At 40.4% G+C, this 26,407-nt stretch overlaps 1 protein-coding gene across 6 annotated transcripts in view; it reads left to right on the forward strand.

The window, feature by feature from the left end:
• Window positions 1-24,972, forward strand: part of HOATZ (HOATZ cilia and flagella associated protein) — a 27,873-nt gene extending 2,901 nt beyond the window's left edge. For 2 of the 6 annotated variants that reach the window (XM_040482940.1, XM_040482938.1), the window contains exons 2-7: window positions 1,485-1,958; window positions 2,965-3,035; window positions 11,051-11,149; window positions 21,747-21,806; window positions 22,394-22,446; window positions 24,774-24,972. In XM_040482940.1, the coding sequence (XP_040338874.1) occupies window positions 1,730-1,958; window positions 2,965-3,035; window positions 11,051-11,149; window positions 21,747-21,806; window positions 22,394-22,446; window positions 24,774-24,831 (570 nt within the window). In that variant the 5' untranslated portion in view covers window positions 1,485-1,729 and the 3' untranslated portion in view covers window positions 24,832-24,972. Of the gene's footprint in view, window positions 1-24; window positions 145-1,484; window positions 1,959-2,964; window positions 3,036-11,050; window positions 11,150-21,746; window positions 21,807-22,393; window positions 22,447-24,443; window positions 24,542-24,773 lie in introns of those variants that run through there. The other 4 variants (XR_005792853.1, XM_040482939.1, XM_040482941.1 and 1 more) reach the window with 4 other exon arrangements.
• The last annotated feature ends 1,435 nt before the right edge of the window (window positions 24,973-26,407 follow it).

Genomic DNA, 26,407 nt, shown 5'->3' on the forward strand with positions numbered 1-26,407 from the left:
CCCCCCCCCCCCCCACAGGCCTGCACCCCAGGGGGGCGGCCGCTGCTCTGTGCAGTTAAACTGTGAGCTACCCCGGGGAGTCACTGAGAGAGTGGGCCATCTCCTGCAAGCAGGGCGACATCTGGACAGTTGAATGGCATTAATGTAAGCTATAATGACTTCTAGACTCAGGGGACGAGCCCTGAACTTGACGTTTAATGCTGTATGATGTGATCCGTTGTGCCTTTTTTTTTTTTTTTTTTTTTTTTTTCATGAAGTAAGATCATTTTCACCAACCCACCAACTAAAGGGAGCTACAACTGAAACCATGATTTGCCTATCACCACGTTTGGGGCACCAACTTGGTCTGCAGTGTGTGATGGAAGTGAAATTTTTTTTACCCCCTCTGTGAGTCTAGTTACTAGGCAGTGTAGTTAGCTGATTGCTAATAGTACCAATCACTAACCACACGGCCAGGTAAAAAGATTTGTTAATCGTCCAAATGAGCTGCCTATGCACATCAGTGTGTTTGGGGTGGGGGAGGGGGGCTGGAATACCCAGATACTCCCCATTGGCTATGAATAGCTTAGCCAAGAGAGAAATCAGTATTTTAGCTGCTAAATATACAATGTATTATATATATATATGTTTTTATAATTTTTCAACTTCCTTGAGGTGCTTAACCCCCCAAAATTTTAGATATATTGGGGAATATAATTTTTTGCTTAGTTGATCTATTGCCATTGTATAGACTTGTGATCATCAACTTTTGAAACTATCTTTCTGTGAGGCTGTATGAAAATTTTTGAAAGATTAAAAAGTGCCATCAAGTTGTAAGTTGTGGTTATTACCAGGTGTCCCCTTTCCTTTCCTGAGTTGGCTGTAGGCCATCCATGTCAATTCCTGCCATGGTAATCACAACTTTGCTGTTGGCCGAAATAGTGAAATTGTTCCTAGATTAACGAAATCTCCCAGGAAAGTGATTCGCTCACACTTCATAATGGTTTTTTTTTCTAAGAATACATGAACATTTTTCACAGTTTCTTTGGACCGAGTCCACCCATGAGCCATAGCCCCTTCTTTTAAGTAATCGTTTAAGACTCTTGCAGAGCACACAGCTTTTAGCCGGACTGATGAGTAAATGCACTTAGGATCTAAATTCAGATTCTTCCATTAGACTTCCCTGAAAGGATAGGGCGGAGGGGACTCTTTAACAAAAATTTTACACCTAGGTGCTTATCGCCCCGTTTGGACCTCTGGGCTCCCCTAGGCTAGGATGTTAGCCTCCCTGTTGGATTCTCCAACTAATGTCCACATAGGGCATGCTGAGCTGTGGCAATCTGGTGTGGAAGGAGCGGGTGGGTTCGGGTGGCAGAGCAAAGAAATTGAAAGCTTTATTTAGATATCTAGATATATTTGGGGGAGAGGGAGCTGGGTGGGAGGTGGGTCGAAGTCTGACTGGGGACGTGAGAGCGTTGAAGTGTTGCCCCACTGACTCCCAACAGGACAAGAAACGCCCCCAACTTGATGTTTTGACTCTGCTGTCTGGACTCGCAAGGCTTGGACCGACCCCAAAGCCTGTGGCCCTGAAGACGTGGGCTTTCGGATAGCCCATGTGCAGGCGCTGCACCCCCACACCTATCCAGGAAAAATAAGGACTTCTGGCGTGGTTGTTGCCAATCTGACCGTTCTCTACAAGGCGGGGCTGGGAAAGAAGCCGAGGGAGCTTGGAGAAGCGTCCTGAGTTGCCATGGAAACAAAGCCCGCCGGCAGAGGTCGCCCTGGCCTAAAGGAGTCCGTTGAAATTTGCCCTCAGGGATTACTGGTGTTCACGGGATCTTCAGAACAGGACTCCAACTTGGCCAAGCAGTTCTGGGTGGCCGCGTCGATGTATCCCACCAACGAATCTCAGTTGGTGCTGTCCAGAGGTAGCAGTCAGCGTCTGCCGGTGGCCAGGGCCTCCAGGGGCGGTGCAACCGGTGAGTGGATGCCTCCTGTCATCATCACCAACCTGGAGGATTGCAGAGCTCCTCCCAGAAGTAACTGCAGAACCGAATTCTAAAATAAGAATCTTTCGTTTCACATGTCTAAAACCCTATACCCACAGCTTTTCAAACTTCTCAGCACTCCTTCCTCAAAAGCACCACTTGTGTATTTATTATACCTAACATCACATCTGAAAGTATCTCTTGAGTTATGGCAGCTCTTTGGCTAAACGGTAGAGAATAATCTGGGGGAACGTTACATGCTGACTGAATGGGGTGTTTACGTAATCAAGCTCACACAGGAAAGCCTCCGAGAAAGTTGAAAGCAGAATCAATATTGGGAGCCAAGTTCCCAGACGTGTAAGACATTAGTAAGCAGATATGCAAACTGCTATTATGCAATTTTTATAGGTCTAGAGAGCTTAAATACCTTTCATGCCGTCATCTTTCCAATAATTGCTTTACTTCCCCTCCGTATTTTTTAGAGAAAATTTACTTCCAGCCTTTTTTCGCTGGAAAAAACATTAAGTACCAAGTTTTATGCATTTCAACATCCTGATTCCTAGATTCTTCAGAAACTAGGTACTAGGTATAAGGAGATGACTTTACACTTTGGCATAACTTTCTGAATTGCATACCAAAGCTCTGTCTCAGAGACCACCCTATCTACCCAGAGGAGAATGTCTAAATTCCCTACCACATTGAATAGGAATATAGAAATTGGAAACTCTGATACTGCAAATGTGTTCTCTTCAGAGACCTTCTCTTGTCTCTGGACTCTTGTCTTACCTTCTAAAGAGATTAGAGGTTCCCTTTGGCCATAGCCAATTATTCAGTCTGCGATTATTTATGAATCTGCTTTATAAAGTTTCAAGACAGTACATATTTGTGTCTACCTTCCCGCTCTATTACCTTTTAATATTTATCCAGTTTCATATCAACCTTATTATAAAATCAGGATAAAATTATTTCAGGTTGAATTTGACTTTGTTTCCTTTAGAGAGTCCAGACATCACTGCTGAAACCCTAAAGACTCAGCAATCTGAGGACAAAGAAAAGTATCTCCAAAAGGTAGGCCAATATTTCAAGGTCATCTGATTTTCATTAGAAATTCATTATTATTTTCTAAATAAGCCTAGTCATTTGAGTCACCTGGGTGGCTCAGTCGGTTAAGTGCCCAACTTCAGCTCAGGTCATGATCTCGCCGTTTGTGAGTTCGAGCCCCACGTCAGGCTCTGTGCTGACAGCTCGGAGCCTGGAGCCTGCCTCACATTCTGGGTCTCCCTCTCTCTCTCTGCCCCTTCCCTGCTCATGCTGTCTCTCAAAAATAAATTAAAAAACGTTCAAAAAATTATATATATATATAGTTATTCTTTTCTAAACACATGTATGTAAAAATTTTCTACTTCTTGTATGTCAGCTTGAGCAGTTAGAGAACCTTTGTTAGAATTATAATTAAAGATTAAAAACTTCTATTAAGTGTTGGCTATTCTCAGTCTCTGCAAAAGCCCACAGAATCAGAGCGAAATGGGGGGAAATGGCTTCACACATTTGCCCTCCAATAAATCCCCAAACCATATACGGTGTTCTAAGAACGTTGTAAGAACTGGAAAAATCTAATAGAAATGGCTATCTTAATAGGTCAGAATTAAATGATCAGAGGGATGAGTCTGTCATCTAGAAGCACAGCGACCAAAGGGTGAAATTGAACACATTAGCACAGTCAAATCCACTGAGCATATCTCTTTTTGGCAACATCCCTCCTTTGCTTAAATGGCACAGGCACAGACTTTAACTCCTCAATTAATATGGTGATTTATAGGAACATTTTGTTTGGTTAATGGATAAATTCCATTCCTGTAACTGCTGCTGCACTATAAAAGCAAAGATAGAAGATTGGTTTGGGCCTAATATCTTTAATCATTGGTGTACTGGCAAACTCTGAAAGACTTATCGGGAATTCTACATAGATTACAGAATAATGCATTTCAGTTTGCTGATTACATTAATTCACTGTATAGATTTTTGGTGATTCTTCCAAACAAATGAGGTGATTATAAATAGTCAGCATTTTCTTCTTTCTTGAGGCTATTAGGTACTGTGTATTTATACCAGGACTTAATGGGTGGGATGGAACCTAATTTTTAGTGAGGTAAAAATCATTCAAGTCAACTTCCTCAATACTTTTTAATTTCATTTTTGGAAGATATGAAAAACAAAAGATTAAAGACAAACTATTGTCAATTTTTATCACCTTTTGCCAAACAATTAAGATGATGTGAGTTACAGTTGCATGTTCTGCTGATGAATTTTTTTTTTTTAATGTTTATTCATTTTCAAGAGACGGAGACAGCACAAGTGGGGCTGGGACAGAGGGAGAGGGCGGCACAGAATCCAAAGCAGGATCCAGACTCTGAGCTGTCAGGACAGAGCCTGATGTGGGGCTTGAACCCACGAACCACCAGATGATGACCTGAACTGAAGTCAGACGCTTAACTGACTGAGCCACCCAGGCACCCCTGCTAATGGACTATTATATCAGTAGTCTTAGAACTGGTTTCCTTGCCTCGGGTTCTTCCACATTAATTACTTAATGCTACAGATATTTATTGAGAAGTACCAAGTGCCAAGTACCATACCAGATGCTGGGAATACAGAGAAAGATGTGGTCTGTGATCTAAAGGAGTGTGCAGTCTGGTGGTAGAGACAGCCAACTAAAGACAAGAATTATGATACATCATCATGATAGTTGTATGCACATAACACTGTGGGAACACATTGAAAGGCATCAAAATGAAGCTTAAGGAATCAAGAAATCTCCCCAAAGGAGCTGAGTTTCAAAGAATATATCGATTTGACCAAAGAATATGCAGAGCAGTCCTCCACAGCACACCGGTTGTCTTCCTAAAACCCAAATCCAGTTACGCTTCTCTCCTTCTGTATCAGCATGCTAGGGTAACAAAAGAGCACAGACTAGGTGGCTTAAACAACATAATTTTATCTTCTCAAAGTTCTGAAGGCTCAAAGTCCGAGATGAAGGTGCCATCAGAGTTGGCTTCTGATGAAACCTCTCCTCCTGGCCTGTAGATGGCCAGCTTCTCACCGGGTCCTTACATGGCACAGGGAGAGAACTCTGGTGTCTCTTCCTCTTCTTACAAGGACGCCAGTCCAATCATATTAGGGCCCCACCTTTATGACCTCATCTAACCTTAATTACCCCCCCCCCAAAGGCCCTCTCTCAGAATACAGTTACACATGGGGTTAAGGCTTCAACATAGGAGTGGGGGTGGGGAGTGGGGAGATGAACGACCCAGTCCATCCACCTACTTCCTTTTTTTCCTTGGCTCTCCATTTCTGCAGGATGAAGACCAAATCCTTCAGTGTGTTAAGCTCCTTTTCGATCTGACCATAACCTGACCGACTTGTACCATTCTCCTCCTTCTCCCTGAGCCTTCCCCCACCCCCAGTGTAGCCCGCACTGCACAACTGGTTCGCAACCACTAGGCTAGGGCACACTCCATAGCCTCCCCGTAGGTACTAGCGAAGTGGGGAGTGGGTAAAATAATTTTTGCGGAGCCTAAATAGACAGATTATTCTGTGATATCTGCCAGTGGGACATCAGCTCAAGTAGGTGTGCAATGCGGTAAAGAAGATTCTATTTGTTGAGAGCAGAAGAGGCCCAACAAAACAGCAAGCCCGCAGGAAAGAAATAGAATGTCACTGAAGCTATGCCTTGTGAGTACATTGAAGAGCTTAGTCAGTGCAGCATAGTAGAATGCTGTTCAGACAGTGCCCTGGTACAAAAGGCAAAGGAATCCTGCGGTATATTTCAGATACTACTGTGATGTAGTGTCCATAACGGCCAATTTAGTGAGTATATACCATGTGCTAGAAACTAAGCTGAGCAGTTCCCTTGTATCAGCTCCTATTTGCCTTACAATAGTCTCATGACGATGATTCCCATTTAATGCAACAAGGCTGAAGTGATCTTCTGGTTCCCACAAGTGGTAAGTGGCAGAGCCTAGATTCAAAGCCTGTATCCTCATTTCAAAGTCCGTGAGACTCATTTGTGTGATAATGATTTTGGCCATGGCACCGTTCGGCTCTGCTCCCAAATAAGTTAGAATTCAAAACTGTAGTGTCAATAAAACGTGTGTGAGAAACACTGTTTCCAGCCCCGTGAGACTGTAAGCTGTTTCTTCAACCTGCAATGCGCTTTGGTGTCTCTACCTGAAATGCTCTTCCCCATTTACCTCCAAGAACCTAGCTCAAGTGCCAGCTTCTCTGTGCCGGGAGAGGCGACCTAGACGCTAGAAGAATGAACGGCTTCCCCCCGCATGCTCCTATGGCAAGGCACGTACATCTTTCTCACGGCGTTTATCACAGTCTCTGATCCGTGCTATGGGCCTTTGTGTGTGTTCCCGTCTTCCCTGCCAGATTACAGGCACCATGGTGTAGTGGACTTCAGAAACAAAGCCAGTTTGGAAGTCCAACTTTGCCACTTACTATTTGCATGACCTAGAACAACCTATGTAACCGTGAGGCTCAGCTTCCTTAGATAGAAAAAGAGGAATAATAAAGATGGCCACTTCATACACTGATACAAGTCATGTGACGCACCTGGCCGTAGTTTGCCTTCGACAAATGTGAATCCTCCTCTCCTCTGTGAGAATAGAGGTCATTTCATAGTGCTTAAGCCCGATGCCTTTCTGGTTATTGAAACACAATACATATTTGTTGATTGAATAAATAAATGCATAAGTGAGTGAATTAATGAGTGAACATATGGTCTATACAATGATGTTTCCAGTTTGTTTAGCCTTTTCCACGTATATCCATCTGGCAAATTTTTCTAGGCTGATAATTTTTGCAAGAATACTCCCCAAAGCTAATCTGTTTGCAAGTTGGCTTTAGGAGTATGTTAGCACATCACTTCTATTCTCAGTTTTGCCTTTATCTCATGGGTCTCTATGTGGTGGGAGAAATTTTTGTGACTCCGTGTAATTATGAAAACATAGAGTCAGTTTTTGGATTCTACCATTTTTCTAAGTCTGTTGTGCCCCATTCGTGTTGCTGCCATCACCGTTCTAGAAATTTTAGCTTGATGACAGAAAAAAAAGTGGCAGTGGGTGGTCCTTTTTAGCTAATAAAAATTTTACAATGATCTGTTTAATTTCAGAGAATCTTCTACATATATTGAACATATACATTGATAAGTAAATACCTAGTGTGATTTTCATGTTAAAATAGGGGGAAAGTATTTCCCATCAATTCTCTGAAAGGTTTTTTCTTCTGCTGTTCCTTAAAATTAATGAAAAATCTAAAAATTTCATTTCCATATATCTTAAAAGTACCTTTATAAAAGCTTTTTCTACCGACTGATATTGATTTTTTGGTTGTTGAACTTTTTAAAAACTGTAACGTTATCCTCCATTTTGGAATATTCTCCAGGTATACATTATAAATGCTTTTGGTTAGTGGTCAAAATGCTATTAATCACAACTACTGTTTCTTTGATGGATATCCATGGCAGAAAATCAAAAACAGTTGAGTCTGTCAAGATTAAATGGCTTACTCTGTCCATAAAGGAAACCTTATAGCACTATACTGGACCATTATTCTTCCTTTGAGAGTTCTAAAGTAGTCTGCAAACATTATAATAAATGAATAGTCAGCTAATTTTTTGAAGTCATAAAACTAATTTGCTTTTTAGTTTTGCCACCTTTAAGAAAGCTCTTTAGCTGATTATCTCTTTATGAAAAGAATTATAAATAATTCATTTGCTGGGAGAAGGAAGAAGAGATCAGAACAGTATTTTAAGTCATGTAAATAGATGCCTTATTGGAAATGTCCATCTGAAATCAGAGTTCTCACATGAGTATGTATAAACTGAAGATTTCTACAAGGAAATTATTCATCTACAGAACAACATCCCAGATATACTCTTTATAGGGAATGGGGTTTTAGTCCATCCTCTCACATAACCTATGCAGCCAAGACTGACCATAGTGTAAGTCTTCCTCAAAAGTGAGCTTGCATATATATGGCATTTCCATGAACCGGAAGCAAATCATGCCATGAGAACATTCTTAGGAGAAGAATCTAAGAAGCTTCACAATACTTTTATTCACTGAATTATGAAACAGCATGAAAGTGGAAAACCTTAACGGCATTCTCCATTATCCTACATCCTGTATATATATCTTAAATACTATCCTATACTTCAAAGTAATAAAAGGGATGCTTATCAGTTTCATAGATCCAAATCAAAGATGTAGGAAATTTTCTCAGTGTCCTTACCATGATGCTCACATTAAAAAAAAATCCTCTTTGCTGTCAAATTGATCAGAATTGGCTACCCAGACACACCTAAATTTTCTCAGTAACAGTGTTATCGAGCACTTTTTTAGTTTTGCTATCCTGCTCTAATGTACTATTAACGAAGTTCCTTTTCCTCCATAGAACCTTAGGAAATGGTAGGTTTCTCCTTCACCAACAAAAGATACTTAGTCATTTAAATTCCTGTTGTTCCTAATTTGTCAAAGAATTCAAGTGAAAGAATCATAAAAATAGACTGTGCATTCACAGTAACAAGCAAATATTTTGGTAGCAAATGATAATGAAAAGATTACATAAATATGTATGAATTACTCTTTTATATCATCTATAGAAACACTTTGTTTTCAAACATTATTCAGACTTGGGAAACATTTTCAGCTGACAGATGAGGTTCCCCTGTTAATCTTCTTTGCAACTTCTACAGTCCGTGAAAACATACTTGGAGGAAAAGGGATCAGATAGACGAGATTTGCAATCATTTACACGAATTCATTGCCTGATACAGACACAGCCCCAGAGTTCAACAGGGACATGTCCCGAATCTTTTCTTCTTTCTTCCCTAAGATTTACGTACTTTGTCTTCTATATACATTCACCTTAGGAACAGAATAAAAACATTTTAACCCCTAAGATACACCTGGTCAAGAACCCATACTAATTATCTGCTTGTGAAACATGACTAAATGAAACTATTGAGTGTAGGATGAAACACAATGGGATTATGTAGGTTTTAAAATAATTGACAAGGCAATAGTGGAAATACAGTTGATAGGACAAAGTCACAGTAGATGAGCATTGTATGTTTCCAAAGGAAGTGATACCAGGAAAAGGCAACAGATGGAAATGGAATTAGAATACGGGGTCAAGAGCAGAAAATAAGGCAGGACCACTGTCCTGGAGTATCTGGGGTACTAGACAAGGAAACAAGAAAGAAATTGAACACAGAGAGAAGACAATATTCCATATACTAGAACTCTGATACAAGAGAAAGCCTTGGCTATAAACAAGAAAGCAGAGTCCTAGAAGCATAAACCCTCCTCCCCAGCAATCACAACGTTAAACATTTGTGTTATTCCCCGCTGCCATACCCAGAAAACTAAAGCCATCGGTATACAAGATAAACAAATTGACATATGGCATTTTTCTAAGTTTATTTATTAGCATGTGTGTGCACTGCGTGAGAGCAGGCAAGGGGCAAACAGAGATGGAGGGAGAATCCCAAGCAGAATCCCACATTGACATGTGGAGCCTGACTTGGGGTTTGATCCCACAAACCGTGAGATCAAGAACCTGAGCTGAAACCGAACTTGACACTCAACCGCTGAGCCACCCAGGGGCCCTAACCAATGGTAATTTTTTTTAGCCAAGTCAAAAAATGTTCAGAAATCAATTTACAGGGGTGCCTGGGTGGCTCAGTTTGTTAAGTGTCTGACTCTTGATTTCCACTCAGGTCATGATCTCATGGTTGGTTAGATTGAACCCCACGTTGGGCTCTGCACTGGCAATGTGGAGCCTGCTTAGGATTCTCTCTCTCTCCCTCTCTCTCTCTCTCTCTCTCTCTCTCTCTCTGCTCCTCCCCTCCCCCCACCTTTCTCTCAAAATAAATAAAAACCATTTAAAAAAATCAACCTACAAACAGTTGTTCTATTATAGAGATAAACACTTAAATAACTTTTCGAGGAAAAAAGACATATTTTCATAGTTACCTTAATTCAGTAACTTAGAGAAAACTTAGCTATTATTTAGGACAGTATATCTAAGTCTTGAAACTTTTATTATAAAGGATACATTTTTAGAGCACTGAATAACTAAAAACAGAAAGAAAAAAGATAGTTTTTAATGATGCTTATCATGTTTTATGTATTATCTTTGCATTCCTTGGAGTTTATGACCATAATGCTTCCAGCAGACATAATGTAAATGTTGGTATGGGTACAGACACTCGCCTGTAACGCGAGGTTGAATTCAACATTGTGTAGGGCCCACCCCATACAGGTGAGGCTCTATACTGAAATGTAAGTCAGATGGGGCCAAGCTGAACTTTACGTAATGTTCGCCCAAAGCCGCCGAAAACTTGGTAGCCTTAAAAAAAGATGTAAGCAAGTCAACAGTCATAGCTGAAGAGGCAAGGCCAAGCTCAGGCAAGAAGAGGCAAGCAAAGCCATACAGCACAATGAATTATGAGGACAAAACTTAGGAGAATCTGTTTTGGAAGAACTGGGCAAGATTCACTCAACAAATATTTTTTGAGTACCTCTGTGTTCCTGGCACTGTGCTGGGCACTGGAGTCCAGTGGTGGAGTCACCAACATGTTGTAAAGATACAAATTCTATCCTTATATGAAAGTTGCAGTCTAATCAGGGAGAGCAATATTTGTGAAAGAGTTCTACATGATGTTGGGCCGACACTGAATAGGGCAGAGTTGACCCAATCAAGGGAACAGGAAGGATTTCTGCAAAGACTAACCGGAGATTTGAAGGAAGAGTGGGCATTCATTAGGCCAGAAGCAGGGGTGTTGGGAACTCTGGGGGGGAGCATTGCAGACAGCAGAAGCAGCTTTGCAAAGACCCTTTGCTTCGAAAGGCATAGGGCATTTCAGAAGCTGAATGGCCAGCAATGCAAAGCTTAGGCCACCGTAAGAACAATAAGAAGCCACTGAAGGGTTTTACATCGGGGGGGATGATAATATTGGATTTGTTTGGAAAAGTCAGGAGACTGACTATAATACAGAGAATGGTTTCCATTAGAATACATATGACAGAACTGAGAATGGATTGGAAGTGGCCAGAGCGGAAGTGGGCGAACCAGAGTGGAAGCCATTGCTATCATCCAGCTGGGAGGTGATGGTAAACTTGGATTAGGAAAAGTAGGTTTGGGAGAGATTTAGGAAGCAAAATAACCAAGACTTAAGTCCTATACTGATAGGAAATGTGAGACTGAACAAGTTATCGAAGATAACTCCGAGGTCTCTGGATTGCACAAAAGGTGCCGTTCTCTGAAACAAGGGGCATTGGATAGATGAAGTTCAGGTGTTGCGTTGGTGTTTTGTTTTGTTGGAGTGGGGAGGGGTTGAGAATTCAGCTTAGACTGTACAAGTGTGGGGTGCCTTTGAGAGAAGCAGGTGGAGTTGCCAGGCCTGAAACTCAGGGAAGTTAAGGGCCAGGGATGAGATTGGAGAGCCATCGAGTGGGAAGTCCCCCACCCCCTCCTTCTTGCAGCCTAATGGGCAGGACAGGAAAGACACTCCTGCAAGAGGAGGCCAGCGCTATGAACACACTCACCTTATCTATACGCATCAATATGATGAAAACCTTAGAGACTCAGTAGTTACTTGTTTGCTGAAGACAAGCCTTAATAATTATCGCAGACTGAGCCATCAATAGTCTATAATTCAATCACATGTAGAAGTACCCTTAATACATCTATGCTCTAGTGAGTTTTAAAATGCAATGTTCATTTTGTGCTCCTATTTTCCCCAACATTAAAATTCAAATCTCACTTATTGCTTTTTTAAAAAAATAAGTGCCTTTGAAAGCAACATTAAGCAGTTTTAAAAATCACTTGTACTTTCGTGCGTTTGTTTTGCGTGAATGTTTTAAAACAAGAGCTATGCTCTGCAGATAATTAGTACTGATTTGCATTAAAATATGTGTAACAGAACCAAGAAAATAGATTTCTTTTTATTCTTCACAATAGAGAAGTTAATATTTTATTGGAATCTACATTTAAGAAAAACTGTGTATTGACTGTCTCTTATGTAATGACTGATATGTTTTTCTCATTTTAGTAAGCTGTCATTTTTTAAATGAAAATTATATATGTCAGAGCTTGGAACTGAGCCAGGATCAAGCAATTTCCAGGAGGTATGGAAAGGTGCTTAGATATGCATCTTTTTCCTGCCAGTCAGCGTTCTTCCTCCAGTTAATAGCCCTCTGACATCCTCCATCCACTCTCGTGGATTACTGCTGGTGGGTTTGCCTCCTAAAATTCAGACTGGAGAAAGCCTTTTCCTTGATTATTCACGCTGTCTTTGAAAGTACATAGTAGATCATTTGAGGTCCAACAGTTCAGTATCTTACTACATAGCAGGTATAAATTTACTATACAGAAATCATAGAATCTACAGAGCAGAGTTCAATTCATAGGCACAGGGGATGGTAGTAAATTTATAGAGTAAATTCATAGTTGAAGCATTCTGTTATCAAAATCAACATGCTAGCAGTTACATACCGCCTTTTGGAATCAGCCGAGGTGTGAGACTTTTTACCCATACCTAGTTGTACCTAAAGCCACTGGTAATTTGCACCTTCCTCAAGTTGGCATGGCACGTGGAAGAGACACGGAACCTACTGAGGATTGCATCTGTAGAACAAGAACTAGAATTCCCTAGTGCTCCTGTTGGACTCCCAATCATAGACATAGAATTAAAAGTTAAATTTAGGAGTCTCAAGAAAAAAGATCAGCTGATGTCCTTAACTTGTGTTAAACTATAGAGCCTTGGCTGAATATTACAAATTTGGAGTGTGATTCCCATTTAATAGTTAACTTTTAATCAAAAATCCTATCATGAATGTATATTATTTTTATAATATATTATAAAAATATATTTATATTTATATTAAATAGGATCTTAGCTCATCAGTTTAAAAGTAGTACTGTAATTCAACTATTCGTTGCCCTTCAACCACTTTTTGCAAAGTGCTACATGGTAACATAAAATAAATAACTTTGGGGCGCCTGGGTGGCGCAGTCGGTTAAGCGTCCGACTTCAGCCAGGTCACCATCTCGCGGTCCGTGAGTTCGAGCCCCACGTCAGGCTCTGGGCTGATGGCTCAGAGCCTGGAGCCTGTTTCCGATTCTGTGTCTCCCTCTCTCTCTGCCCCTCCCCCGTTCATGCTCTGTCTCTCTCTGTCCCAAAAATAAATAAACGTTGAAAAAAAAATTTTTTTTTTAAATAAATAAATAACTTTGATCAAAGCTGACCTCAAGCTGGGTTAGCTCCCCACTCTGTGTATTCCCATTTTCTACTAGAATATAAAGTTTTTCTGAGAGCAGACTACATTTGTCTTATTCACCATGGTTAATCTGAATTAATTCTTCATTTTCAAAATGAAGACTGAATGAAGAAACCATCTGTCACAAATGTGTGTGTGTGTGTGTGTGTGTGTGTGTGTGTAAGTGTTCCAAAATCTCCAGGATGTGTTCGAAGTACTGTAGCAAAAGAAGCAGAGGATATGGAGTCAAACAAACAGTGTTGGGAATGAACTTGAATCCTTGGTCCTGCCAGTTACTAGTTAGTTACGTGACCCCAAGAAAAGTGGTTAATTTTTAATGTGGTTGAGTTCTTTCTAGCTGTAAAGCAGTAATAATAATAATAATATCCATTTCACTGTGTTATGAGGGTTTAATGAGTAATTCCTTGCACAAGGCCTGTCATCCAGCGGTGACTCAGTGAAAGTCTGTTTTATCTTCTCTGCTCTCCCTTTCTATTTTCTTTTAACCCCTAATTGAAAGGTTAGAGTACAGCCAGGTATAAACCAAGCTTTAGGATTAAATGAGATGCTTTGACTAACAGGGTAAAAGGGTGATGATATAGATTATCAAATGATGTAGATTGTCATCCAGACATGATGAGTAGATGACGAAAGGCGCCGTCCCCCAGGTACCCGTGTCCCGATTAAAAGACACAATCAAGATTGGCTTGCCCATACTGTTAAGGAGACTCTCTCATAATGTTTCCCCATAATCCTATTTTATGTACCACCTGAAAAAAAAATTGTCACTGGAAATAAGTTTGGAAATATCAACTATGGAAAGTTCACCAAAAACGTGTGGCCAAAGTTAGTTAACCCTTGCAGGTAAATACCGCCTCTCTATGCAAGTATAGATTAAGAGGTGAACATCATGGTGAAGGTCTGGATCAGTGGTTCTCGACCAGAACCCTATCAAAAATCCACTGGGACAGGAATATTTTCAGCTATACAGACCCTTTGCAATAGTTCTTGGAAACCTAGAAAAAGACTCTAGTATAGAAGCTAACTAGGTGAGGCCAACACGCTACTAGAGGTGGTAAATAGCAACGACAGTTAGACCCAACTCAAGCCAAGGCAAACCCGACTGATGAGCTAAATGGTGACCAACGTTACAGTCGTCATCATTAAAATTTAAATTACAAATATGACCCTAAACTGAGTGAGTAGTATAGGTTTGGTTTGCTTGTTTATTTTGTTTTTGTGTTTTAGATGGATGAGACTGTTTGTTATTTCTTGGATCTGTTTGCTAAGTTTTTGTTTTTTTTCCTAGGAAATTGTCCATTTCGTCTACATTTGCAAATTTCTTGGTGTAAAGGATTCATAGTGTTTTTTCATCATTTTTAAAAATTTGTTTATGCTTATTTATTTTTGAGAGCAAGAGAGACAGAGTGGGAGCAGGGGAGGGGCAGAGAGTGGGGGAGACACAGAATCCGAAGCAGGCTCCAGGCTCTGAGCTGTCAGCACAGAGACCGACGCGGGGCTCGAACTCACGAGCTGTGAGATCATGACCTGAGCTGAAGTTGGACGCTCAACTGACTGAGCCACCCAGGCTCCCCTTTAGTCATCTTTTTAATCTCTGCTGTAGCTCTAGTTATTGCTTCTTTTCATTTGTAATCATTTGTATAATTTTCTCAATGGTTTTTCCAAAAGATTATCTATTTTAATAGTCTTTTTCCAAAAACCAACATTTGGCTTTACTATTCTCCATCATATTTTTGGCTTCTACCTTACTATTGATTTGTGTCACTTCTTCCTTCAATTTTGGGTTTGTTCTTATTTTCTTTCTACCTTCCTTCTCTTTTCAGTTTGTTTCTTAATTGTCCATTTTATGTCTTTTCTAACATAAGCACAACTATAAATATCCCTCAAAATACTATTTTTGCTTCACCTCACAAGCTGGATAGTATTTTCATTATTATTCCATTTTAAGTATTTCTAAATTTCTATTTTGATTTCTAATTTGTCCCAAGAATTATTTAGAAATATGCTTTTTAAAAAAAATTATTTATTTAAATTCAAGTTAGTTAACATACAGTGTAATATTGGTTTCAGGAGGAGAACCTGGTGATTCATCACATACATACAACACTGAGTGCTCATCACAACAAGTGGCCTCCTCAATGCCCATCCCCCATTTAGCCCATCCCCCCACCCACCTCCTCTCCAGCTACCCTCAGTTTGTTCTCTGTATTTAAGAGTCTCTTATGGTTTGTGGGGCACCTGGGTGGCTCGGTAGGTTAAGTGTCCTACTCTTGATCTCAGCGCAGGTCATGATCTCACAGTTCGTGGGTTTGAACCCCATGTTGGGCTCTGCACTGACAGTGCACAGCCTGCTTAGGATTCTCTCTCTCCCTCTTTCTCGGCCTCTCTTTCTCTCTCTGTCTCAAATAAACTAAAAAAAAAAAAAAATACAAAACTGTTTTTATTTTATTTTTCCTTCCTTTCCCCTATGTTCATCTGTTTTGTTTCTTAAATTCTACATATGAGTGAAATCATATGATCTGCATCTTTCTCTGACTCGTTTATTTCGCTTAGCATAATATACTCTAGTTCCATCCACGTTGTTGCGAATGGCAAGATTTCATTCTTTTTGATCACTAATATTCCAGTGTGTGTGTGTGTGTGTGTGTGTGTGTGTGTGTGTATCACATCTAGAAGTATACTTTTTAATTTCCAAATGTTTGAAATATTCTTAAGATATCTCTTTTTATTTTCTAAATTATATTGTGGTCAGAAACATAGTTCCCATTTTCTACTAAACCAAGCTTAACCAGAGCTGTCTTTATGTCAAGTTCCTCAATAGGATGCCATTCAACTATCCTACGCTTTATACTCCTCTTCCCCCAAAACACGCATCTTGCCCCAGGAAAGACAGGCTTATCATCATCTTTAAGCATCTTTCAGCTCATTCCTATTTCCCCGTCTCCGTTTATTTTTACTTGGCCTGTTACCTTCGTGCCATTGCTGAGCATGCTTTTTCTACTGTGGTCATTAAGTTACCCCAATGCTGCTCTGGCTGCCTTTCTCCCTTTGATGCATAATTTTTTAAGTCCTTAGATTGCTTATTTTGGAGCTCCTTTAAGGTTCTCCTGAAACTTTCTACATGTTTTAAAATTCTAAACTTATATTAAGATTTTAGATCCAGCAATGGATATGTTCAAATATTATTTTTATGTACTTTTTTTCATTTTCTGATGTTTGGACCATGAGTATATATTGCATTTATATTCAATGGAAAGAATTTGTAAAAAATTTAAATTTCCATGTAAATTAATATATTTACTCCAGTATTTTTTTAGGCTCTTTTCTTCATGTTTTTTTTTTCCTTTCAGAAGGAAAGGAAAATCATTGTATAATATAATATTTTGGGAACTAAAGAAAGCACATATGCTGTAAATCCTTTATTCACCTCCTTATGTAATCCTCAGAACAACTCCGAGAATTACCACAATTACCCCTATTTTATAGATGAAGAAGCTTAGGCTGAAACATGTAAGTGACTTTTTCAAAGTCACACAGCTAAAATCTAGCAAAGGCAGTTGGAACCCAGGTCTATCTGTCAATGGAACCAAGGTGCTTAACTACTATACCCTACTGGTTCCAAGAGTTTCTAGATTCTCTAAGTATTGGGATGGTTGCCAGGCAACTAGGCAAAGAATTGGTTTTGAAATCAATTCAGTAATCTTCTAAAATCATTTTAAGATTAAATTCAGTAGTTCAGCTTATGCTGTGGTCATCTATATTCTTTTGGTAATGTAGATAAGTAATCAGAGAATTACACACGTATGCTATTTCTGATGAATGTTTCAGTCAAAAAATTTCAATCAGAATCCAAAGAAGAAATGGATTGTTCATATGAGAACCAGGTCTTGAGAAGAAAGGACCTTTCTTTCAAAGACTAGTATTTATTAAGAGTTTCTTGTATAACTGAAGATTAACTAGGGAGAAAGTTTATAATGCACTGGAAATTTGTGGGCAGAGGAATTTGCACTGCATAATTAAGGGCAAATAATCTCTTCACTAACCCTCCTCATCTTCCCTTTCTTCCATTCAACTCTATCCAGCAGCTCACCCATAGGCCAGAGATGGAATCATCAGTATCCTCCTGTCCACAGAGGATGGGCAATCCATCCTCTTTTTCCCACTTTTCCACATTTTGAAAGCATTGGAAGAAAATTTTTCTCTAATAAGAGTAATAATAACAATAATAATGACTACCGCTTATTAAATGTTTACCATATGCCATGCATTCGGTAGAGCAGTTTGTATGATCTCCAGTTTTCACAACAACCTTGCTTGGAAATGAGAAATCCAAGACTCAGAAAGTGGCTCTTGGTTTTGCCCAGGATCACAAACCTCTAACCTGTGGGTTAGTGATTACTGTCAGAGGGAAGAAAGGAAGAACAGGGAGGGCTATTGAAGGTACTACTTGCCATTAATCATACAGCAGAACTGAGATTCCAACCCAAGTGTTTGACTCCATAGTCTGTGGAGCCGCCCATGTTGTTTGGCTCTGAAAAGCCAAAAAGAGAAAACTAAGCCCTTTAATTCTTGAAGTGACACCAAAATGTATTAACCATCTATGAGATATTAACTATCCTAGTTTCCTGGAACCAAGTTTTAGTCCATAATTTATTTTTTTAAGAATAGTATATAAATTAAATGTATAAATATAGAAGAAAATACTATGTTAAAATATTTAAATTTAGGGGCGCCTGGGTGGCTCAGTCGGTTAAGCGGCCGACTTCGGCTCAGGTCATGATCTCGTGGTCCGTGAGTTCGAGCCCCGCGTCGGGCTCTGTGCTGACAGCTCAGAGCCTGGAGCCTGTTTCAGATTCTGTGTCTCCCTCTCTCTGACCCTCCCCCGTTCATGCTCTGTCTCTCTCTGTCTCAAAAATAAATAAACGTTAAAAAAAATTTTTTTTTAATATTTAAATTTAAATTCTGATCTCCCTATATTATTATTTGAAGAACTAATAAATCATATGGCTAAAATTTCTTATCCCATTAATGAATACAACCAGAACACTGTGCGTAGAAATGATTAGTCTTTTGTTGTTATGAAATTAACAAGTAAATTATTTATACCTACTAGTAGGTTAAATTGTAGAGATTTTCTCTTACCGCTGAATTTGTTTAATTATCAAGGCAGAGATTTTTTAGAATAGTTGGCACTGTTTTTGTTCTGATGACACAGTTGCCTGCGGTAGTTTTTTCTTATTCATTCCCAGGAAGCACATCCAGAAAGCAGAAATCAAATCATATCTGAAAGCTCTGTTTCTGGTGCATTATATTATAAAACTGATCAGGCACTAAAATCCATTATAGTAAAAAAAGGACCTGAAATAAAAGGACAAATCAATTTCTTTTTTAACATAAAATCTATTTGAGTTATTTTTTTTTTTTTTTACCAAGAAAGGCAGGGCCAGGGGATGAGGTGAGCAGGGATTCAAGGAAGGGGGTGCTGGGAGCCACCATATGAGTGAGGTAGGGGACCCCTAGCAGGTGCCCAGCTGACCAGCCCAGCCAACTTGCTCCGTCCCTCACTTAAAAAATAAAAATTCTATAATTAAAGCCCTGGGTGATGTTACATATTCCATGAGAGCACACTGTACACCATGGTGCTGGTGCCTCAGTGCTGGCCAAACTCCAGAGCCAGTGACTCTCCTACCACGAATATGCACTTGGTCTGGACTGATCATAGAATAAACGCATCTCTCTTTTTAAGACAGGTGAATTTTTAATTTTACTATCATTTTAGATCTTGTAACTAAATATGTGTCTGTACGTGAGAAGCATTATGTCAATACAACTTGCCTTGGCTACCCCATAGTTACACACAAAATAATCATGTAGTTTTGTCCATAAAGAATCTTCAGAACTATCCATTGTTTAATTTCACTTTCTAAAACATTTTTCTTTTTCTTCCTCTTCTTTTTTTTTTTTTTAAATTTCCCCCTTAGGCCAATAATTGTGTATTAGAGCAATAGTTTCATTTACATGTTGTGACTCAATCAATTCAGCGTAACAAAACCTCATGGAGTATCATCTGCAAGGCACCGCTAGGCTCTAAAGAAGGATAAAAAGAAGGATAATACCCTGAAAGAGTCATGGTAGCAACTATGAGATAAAACAAGGAAAGTAAGATCCATACCTTAATAAAGGTACAAAGTGCTGTGTAATCACAGTACGGGAGCCATTGATTCCCGTTGAGCACACGTGTAATGGGAAAGTTGGAGAAGAAACCAACACTGAACACCTACATTAAAAACATCCCCGGTCCTTATCTACAGACATTATTTTATCCAGTCCCTAGCAAGTTTGACAGGTGTTATGAAATTCAGCTTCATTTTTGCAAGTATCCTGAATTAGTTTTCTTTCAATAACCGTGATGTTATGTGAGACCTAAAATTCAAGTGAAAGGTAGAAATCCTGTCCCCAAATAAGAACTTCATAGGCTTATAAGAGGCAAGATTCTCATGCCGGGAGCAAAACGAGGCAAAGCCAAGGCACAGGTGGACCTGGCCCAGCTGCTGATTTCTCCTGCCCCCTGGGCTCCTTTCCTCCAGTCTCTATGGAGCTCACCCCACGGTTGTAGCTTCGCCTGCCCGCGGGGTCCGGGCCGAAGACTCGTCCTGAAGAACTACTGCTTAGCAATGCAGCAGCCTCCAGGGCTTGGCACACCCAGCTTCCTCCGCCTCAAAAGCTTTCATCCCCATCCTGTGTCTGTTGCTTTCTGGTGACCACCACTTGGAGGAACAAGCTTGTCGCCTCTGGGACATCTTTGAGTCTCCCCTAGAGACACACACCCCCAGAGTCTGAATTAAGGGTCCCTTGTCAGGTCTCTTGATTGCAGCCTATACAAACGCCTTCATGGCACAGTTGAAAGTATTGTCTGCAATTACCTTGCAAGCAGGAATTGTGCTGTTCAGCCCCTAGCACAGTGATGTTACATCACAGGTGCTCGTCACGGATGGAAACGCGTCTCCCCTGAAAAACAGATATGTTCGAGTCCTAACCCCCAGTATTCTTCAGAATGTGAAATTATTTGGAAATAGAGTCGCTGTAGATGAAATTAGTTAAGGTAAGTTATTACCGGAGTAAAGTGGGCCTTATAAGTGTCCTTCTAAGACGTGAAGACAGAGATACACAGCGAGAAAGCAACATGCCTACGAAGGCAGAGATTGGAGGTCTAGAACTGCAAGCAAGGAGCGCCACAGATGGCCAGCAGCTACCAGAGGCTGGCCAGAGGCCAGGGGGATCCCCTACACGTCTCAGAGGGAGCTTGGCCCCACCAGCCCCTTGATTTTTGACAGAATTGCGAGACAGCCTCCAGAATTGTGAGACGATAAATATCTGTTGTTCTAAGTCAGCCGGTTCATGGTGCTTCGTTATCCCAGCCCTAGGAAAAGAGTGCAGTGTTCAGTCAATTCGGATGGATGGGTGACTTCCGAGTTTTTACCTGGCTATGACAAATCTGTGTCTGTTCCCAGTTACTTCCTGGTTGTAGCCTTGATCTGAACAGAGCTGCTTTCATTTTATTTGGCCACTCAAAGCTACAAATTCTATTTGTCTGATTTTCAGGTTCTTCTTTCGTTCTCAAATACTCTAGATGCAATGTTCTCCCTGGCTGTCTCCAAGACTGAACATAACTGGATTTTATGAAAGAAATTTTGTACCCATACTTGCCCCTTTTTATATAGTCTATATGTTGATAAATCTTCATGCCTGCACCAAATTAGTGTTTTAAGACATAGGAAGACTTACCTGAGGGTGTCCTTGTCTCAGTATCTAAGGCAGAGGAGAGATGAGACTGAGGCTCCATTCCATGTGCGCACTGCTGAGAGCCGTCTTGTCACAGACTTAGGTTGTGGCCTGCTGTCTGAGTTTGCTGATCTTGCGGCTTACTACCATTTGATGGCAATTTAGTGGGGTGGACGAGAGCTTGGGCTTTGTTGTCAAATAGAGCTGGGACTGACTCCAGATCTGCCATTTCGTGGCTTGGGTAAGTTATTGAACCTTACTAAACCTTGTTACCTCCTTTATCAAGTGGGGTAACAGTAGTGACGAACTTCTGGGTTATTACAAGAAAATAATGGCATTATGTACATGAAGTTCTCAGCATAGTTTGTGTAGCAGAGTCTTAATAAAGGTTATCATTAGATTATTAGATGGGCACAAAAAAAACCCCTTCCATTTAGTATGAAAATCATATTATTTTGTAAAGTAGCATCTTCTGGAATAAACTGTGTTACACATGAAAAGTATAAATCTACCATGGAAATTAAATACTTTTAAATTCTTCCAAAGAACACCGGAAGGCAAATGCAATGATATCCACCCTTCACAGACAAAACCTTTATTATTGAGTCAAAGACTCACTCACTTTTTTTTTTTTTCCTTTAAACAGGCTAAAAGGAGAGATGAGATTCTCCAACTCTTAAGAAAACAAAGAGAAGAAAGGATCTCGGTGAGATCGATAGGCTCTCGGATACATTGATCTGGAGGGGCGAATTATGGCACATCCCCAGAGGTTTATAGATTGTCCCCAGATATGTAGATACTCATGGCCCAGAGCCTTCTATCTACTGGAGTGAGGGCAGGATATAGACATCAGGTAGTTTTGCCATCTCCAGAGAACGCAGGTCTGCTGGCATAGAAGCAAGGTGATGTGGTCAGTGGGTCTGCCATCACGCATTATAAGGCTATAGGATATTCCCATGGGCCCCCGCAGTGCTGATCTTTGTTTTCCAGTGATCGGTCTTGCTTAGATCATACCAAAACAAATGCTAAATGAAGAGAAACATAATAAAAATAGGAAAACAGTAAGAGCACCCCCTAAACTTACGGATGTACAAACACCTGCTCTCGTGAATGAACCCTAACTCTCTTAATCTGGAACATTTCTAACCTCACAGTCTCCAGATTTAAGAAGCTAGTCTGTGTAAACTCCATGGTAATTCTCCCTCAGATTTTTTTTTTTCAAGTAAGGAAATTTCAGTCAGCGCAAGAATTAAAAATTTTCCTTTCTGAGTTCTGTTTTGTTGTTGTTTTCAGAAAGAGCTGGTATCCCTTCCTTACAAGCCAAAGGCCAAAGGACACAAAGCAAAGTAAGTTTACTTCTGTCAAAAATATTCTTACCTTTCTAGATTCCTCCCATAGAGAAGCACTTCTTTTTTCATACTCCCTTTGCCCCCTGCCCTCAAATCTTCTAAAAACCCACCCACTGTATTTACGGGGCCTTGAATAAACCTTCTCCCCCTCCACTTTAAAGCCTGTGTGCCCACTTGCGTATCTGGGCAATATGCCAGCATGAAGTGGTGCAAACAGGACAACAATGAAGCCTGAATCTCTGTACACATTCCCTTCCCCTCCTTTCTCATTCCGGGCTACGGTACCCACCTGCCACCACGCCCTCTCAGCTCCCCACTCCCTTCCCCACGTCCAGCCCTGTCATCTTTAACAACTCAGCGGGTCTTTTCGATTACCAGCTCCGATCCCACCAAAGCCACATCTAAGGATGCGAAACCTAGGTTCATGTAGTGGGGGCTTTAGCCTCACGGTGAGGGGTTAATAGCCTTATCCCTGCAATCATGTTAGAGCAGGAGGAGACACTTGGTCCCGAAGAGTTTAAAGGAAACACCCTATTTAAAAAAAGAAGCCCTATTTAAAAAAAAACTCTACATTTTTTGTTATTATGACTGAAAACTAATGTGGCTAATTCAACATTAATTTTATAAATATTTATTTGCATACTGTATTCAAGGAAGAACAGAGAGTAATAGAATTTTGGTTCTTATCCTACTGGTATTGAGGCTAACTCCCTTTAATATTATCAAAGGAATTCTCTTTTAAAGATAAATATATCTAGGGGCGCCTGGGTGGCTTAGTCGGTTAAGTGTCCAACTTCAGCTCAGGTCATGATCTCATAGTCCATGAGTTTGAGCCCCGTGTCAGGCTCTGTGCTGACAGCTCAGAGTCTGGAGCCTGCTTCAGAGTTTGTGTCTCCCTCTCTCTCTGCCCCTCCCCTGCTCATGCTCTGTCTCAAAAATAAATAAAAACATTTTAAATTTTTTTAATAAATAAATAAATAAATAAAAATAAATATGTCCACACTAGTTTTTTTTTTTTTTTTTTTTTAAGTTCTGAAAGAAATGAAAAGATCATTTAATCACCTGGCTTTGTTGTCCACATAACACTCAGCAACTTAATGTCTTACTTTTTAGCCAGATGATTTGAATTAGCTTCTAAGGGTGAAGCAAAACTAGTCCGAGGGGAAGATTCATTTATCTGATTCAAATAATGGGTGAAGACTGGTACTTAACTAGCATGGGCTCATGGGTCTGGGCGCTTCAGGTTTCTGTGCATATTTTTACAGGAATGCTCAGAACATTCCTGCTACCACCCATGTTGATTCGCCTACAAAATCATTTCAGGCTTGAGTAGATAATGCTTTACATGCCTGCCTAACTCCTTTTGTATTTGAGCTTACCCATTTTCCCTCCTCAGCCCTGGGGCCTTAAATGTCATTCTGTTCGCGGGGATCTTACTTTCCTGAGCTGCTTCTGCAGCCACTGTCTGTACCATTCTTGTGGCTAATAACCACACGCTACTTTGCACCCCTGTTTTATAATCAACTCAACTCATTAACTCCTAAGTTATTTAACTTTTCACGTACTGTGGGCTTGTCTGCCACTGCATTGTAAGCTCAGTGAGAAACTGGGCCACCCAAAGTGCCTGACACACTGGCTGCATGTGGGAATTCAGAAAATATTTGTTAACAAAAAACTGTAGCTCAAAAAGAGCATGTAGTTCAGTATTAGCTAATTTAGAAGGTGATGCTTTTATAGTGCACATTGTAAACATTTTAAAATTTTTGAACTATTTTAGATACAATCGTAAGGTACTTAAATTTGCCCTCTTCCTCCTCCCTCCATCCTTTCGTGTCCGCCCCGCCTGGGGCCCCCCCCCCCCGCACACACAGATACACCTTCACTATGCTCCTGCAACAGATCTGATGATAATCTAGGTCCTCTTCGGGCAGAAAGAACTAGAAAGTGTGTGCCTGGTAAGGTTTTAGTATCAATATGTTTATTGCCCACCCCAGAAATATTTGCATCTCAAAAGAGGTCTGACTAGAAGAAGCAATGGGTAATCCAAAGAAATCAATAATCAATGATGAAATCTCAGAAGTGTCACTCTCAGGTGAGCAAAATATATTTAGGGTGGGCAGTCTTCTCCCAAGCCCTTCAAATCCCACCTCACTGCATAATGACCCCTCCTCCCACTTGCACATTGATACTTGGTTGCAAAATCTAATGCATCCCCAGAATCCAAGACAGTTACTGGGGAAACTTCGAAAAGCGTTTCCATGCTACATTGTGTTTACAACTACAGAGTTCTGTGTATTAAAACTGATTCATGTTACTGCCCACAGGAAAGTGATACCAGAGGCAGACAAGGAAGACCAACAGGAGGTCAAAGCCTTGGACTAACTTGATGGACAAATGGGAGAGGATGGCTCACGTAGATCTTTACATTTGAAACAACCTTCTCTTAAGTCAGGATCATTCGGATCACCTTGTTAAGATAGACAAAGAAATAAAAGTTAAATGCGCAGGCTTCTAGGGATGTTACCAGTTATTGAAAGCTTGTGTCTGTTTTACTTGGTGGCTCCTACTGTGTTTGGCATTACATGATCATCTCTCCCATCTTACACTTCTCTAACTCCTATGTATCTTGTTCTCATCTGAAGGGTATATCCAGAACTGCCAGATTTGATTCTGTATTATGAATATCAGATAAACAAGAAACAGGGGCTTCACATGCCCCAGCTTGAGACCATTAGTAAAAACCATAAGGACATGGGGATGAAAGGGCCTTCCTGAAAACCTTAAAGTCTTCTTGCTGTAAAAAATACATATAAATAAAAATAAAATCCATTTTCAAAAATTTAGTTTACTCAGTTTCTGGAACATGTCCGAAGTCAGAAATTAATTATGTCTAGTTCTGTAAATAGCTGGCTTAACATTGAGAGATCTAATACACATGCACGTAATCCCATTGCCAACCTCCCTCACTTTCAAAGGCACATACTGGAAAAGAGAGGGTTAGGTATTTGATTCGTCCCTTCTGTGTTGCCTAACTGGCAGTCTTAGGGTTGTACGCTGTGCTCTGTGCTCAGCCGAAGCTCCCTGCTCTATTAAGGACCACCATTCACTTCGCTCTTGGCCCCCACCTGCCACTAATGGACATGACCCCCATCAGAGGCGACTCCCACCCAACAGCACCCACAGAAGAGTGGCTGACCCACTGGTCAGAACTCAATCACAGGGACACGCCAAACGCCAAGGGAGACTGGGAAATGGTCTTTAAGTGGGGGACCATCTGCCTCGTTAATATTTAGGACTCTCACTAAAAGAAGTGGCAAATGGATACTGGTGGACAACTAGTTGTTTCTGCCACAACACTCTTTGGAGAAAAAATGTTTTGAACCAAGGAAGGTAGTCAGGCCTAGAAAAGGGAAATTTAGAAAATGACCGATTGGCAATCCCATCTCAGCACTGTCAAGAATAAAAGGTACCCATCAGGGTGATTGATAGATTTGTCTGCCAGATAGACATGTATCTCTTGTAAAGTTGGACATTGCAAGCTGTCAAAGCCTAAACTTTCAAATCATATAACTCCCTTTGTTGTGATTCCATGCTCGCTGAGAAATCTCTTGCCTGGAGGTAGAGTATGTTCTCAACACACTAATGCCAAGATCGGTTTGCTTGACGATAATATTTCTCAATGTGTGTGTGTGTGTGTGTGTGTGTATGTATATATATGGGTAATATATATACATGTATGTATATAAGTGTGTATATATATATATATCCTCTGTTAGATTGTGTTTGGGCTTGTCAATCTAAGGATAGGACCCTGGACCAAGATAATTTCACCAAGAAAAATTCTTGCAAGTGAGCCAGCCAGCCTTCCCCAGTTGGCAGGGCTCTGCATTACCTGGTGTAATGGCTGGTATTTGCTGCAACAATATAGCAAAGTGATCTGCAACATTTATTACTGCTC

Source organism: Herpailurus yagouaroundi, unplaced genomic scaffold (assembly GCF_014898765.1).
Source record: "Herpailurus yagouaroundi ecotype Mexico unplaced genomic scaffold, PumYag 161, whole genome shotgun sequence".
Classification (NCBI taxonomy): domain Eukaryota; kingdom Metazoa; phylum Chordata; class Mammalia; order Carnivora; family Felidae; genus Herpailurus; species Herpailurus yagouaroundi.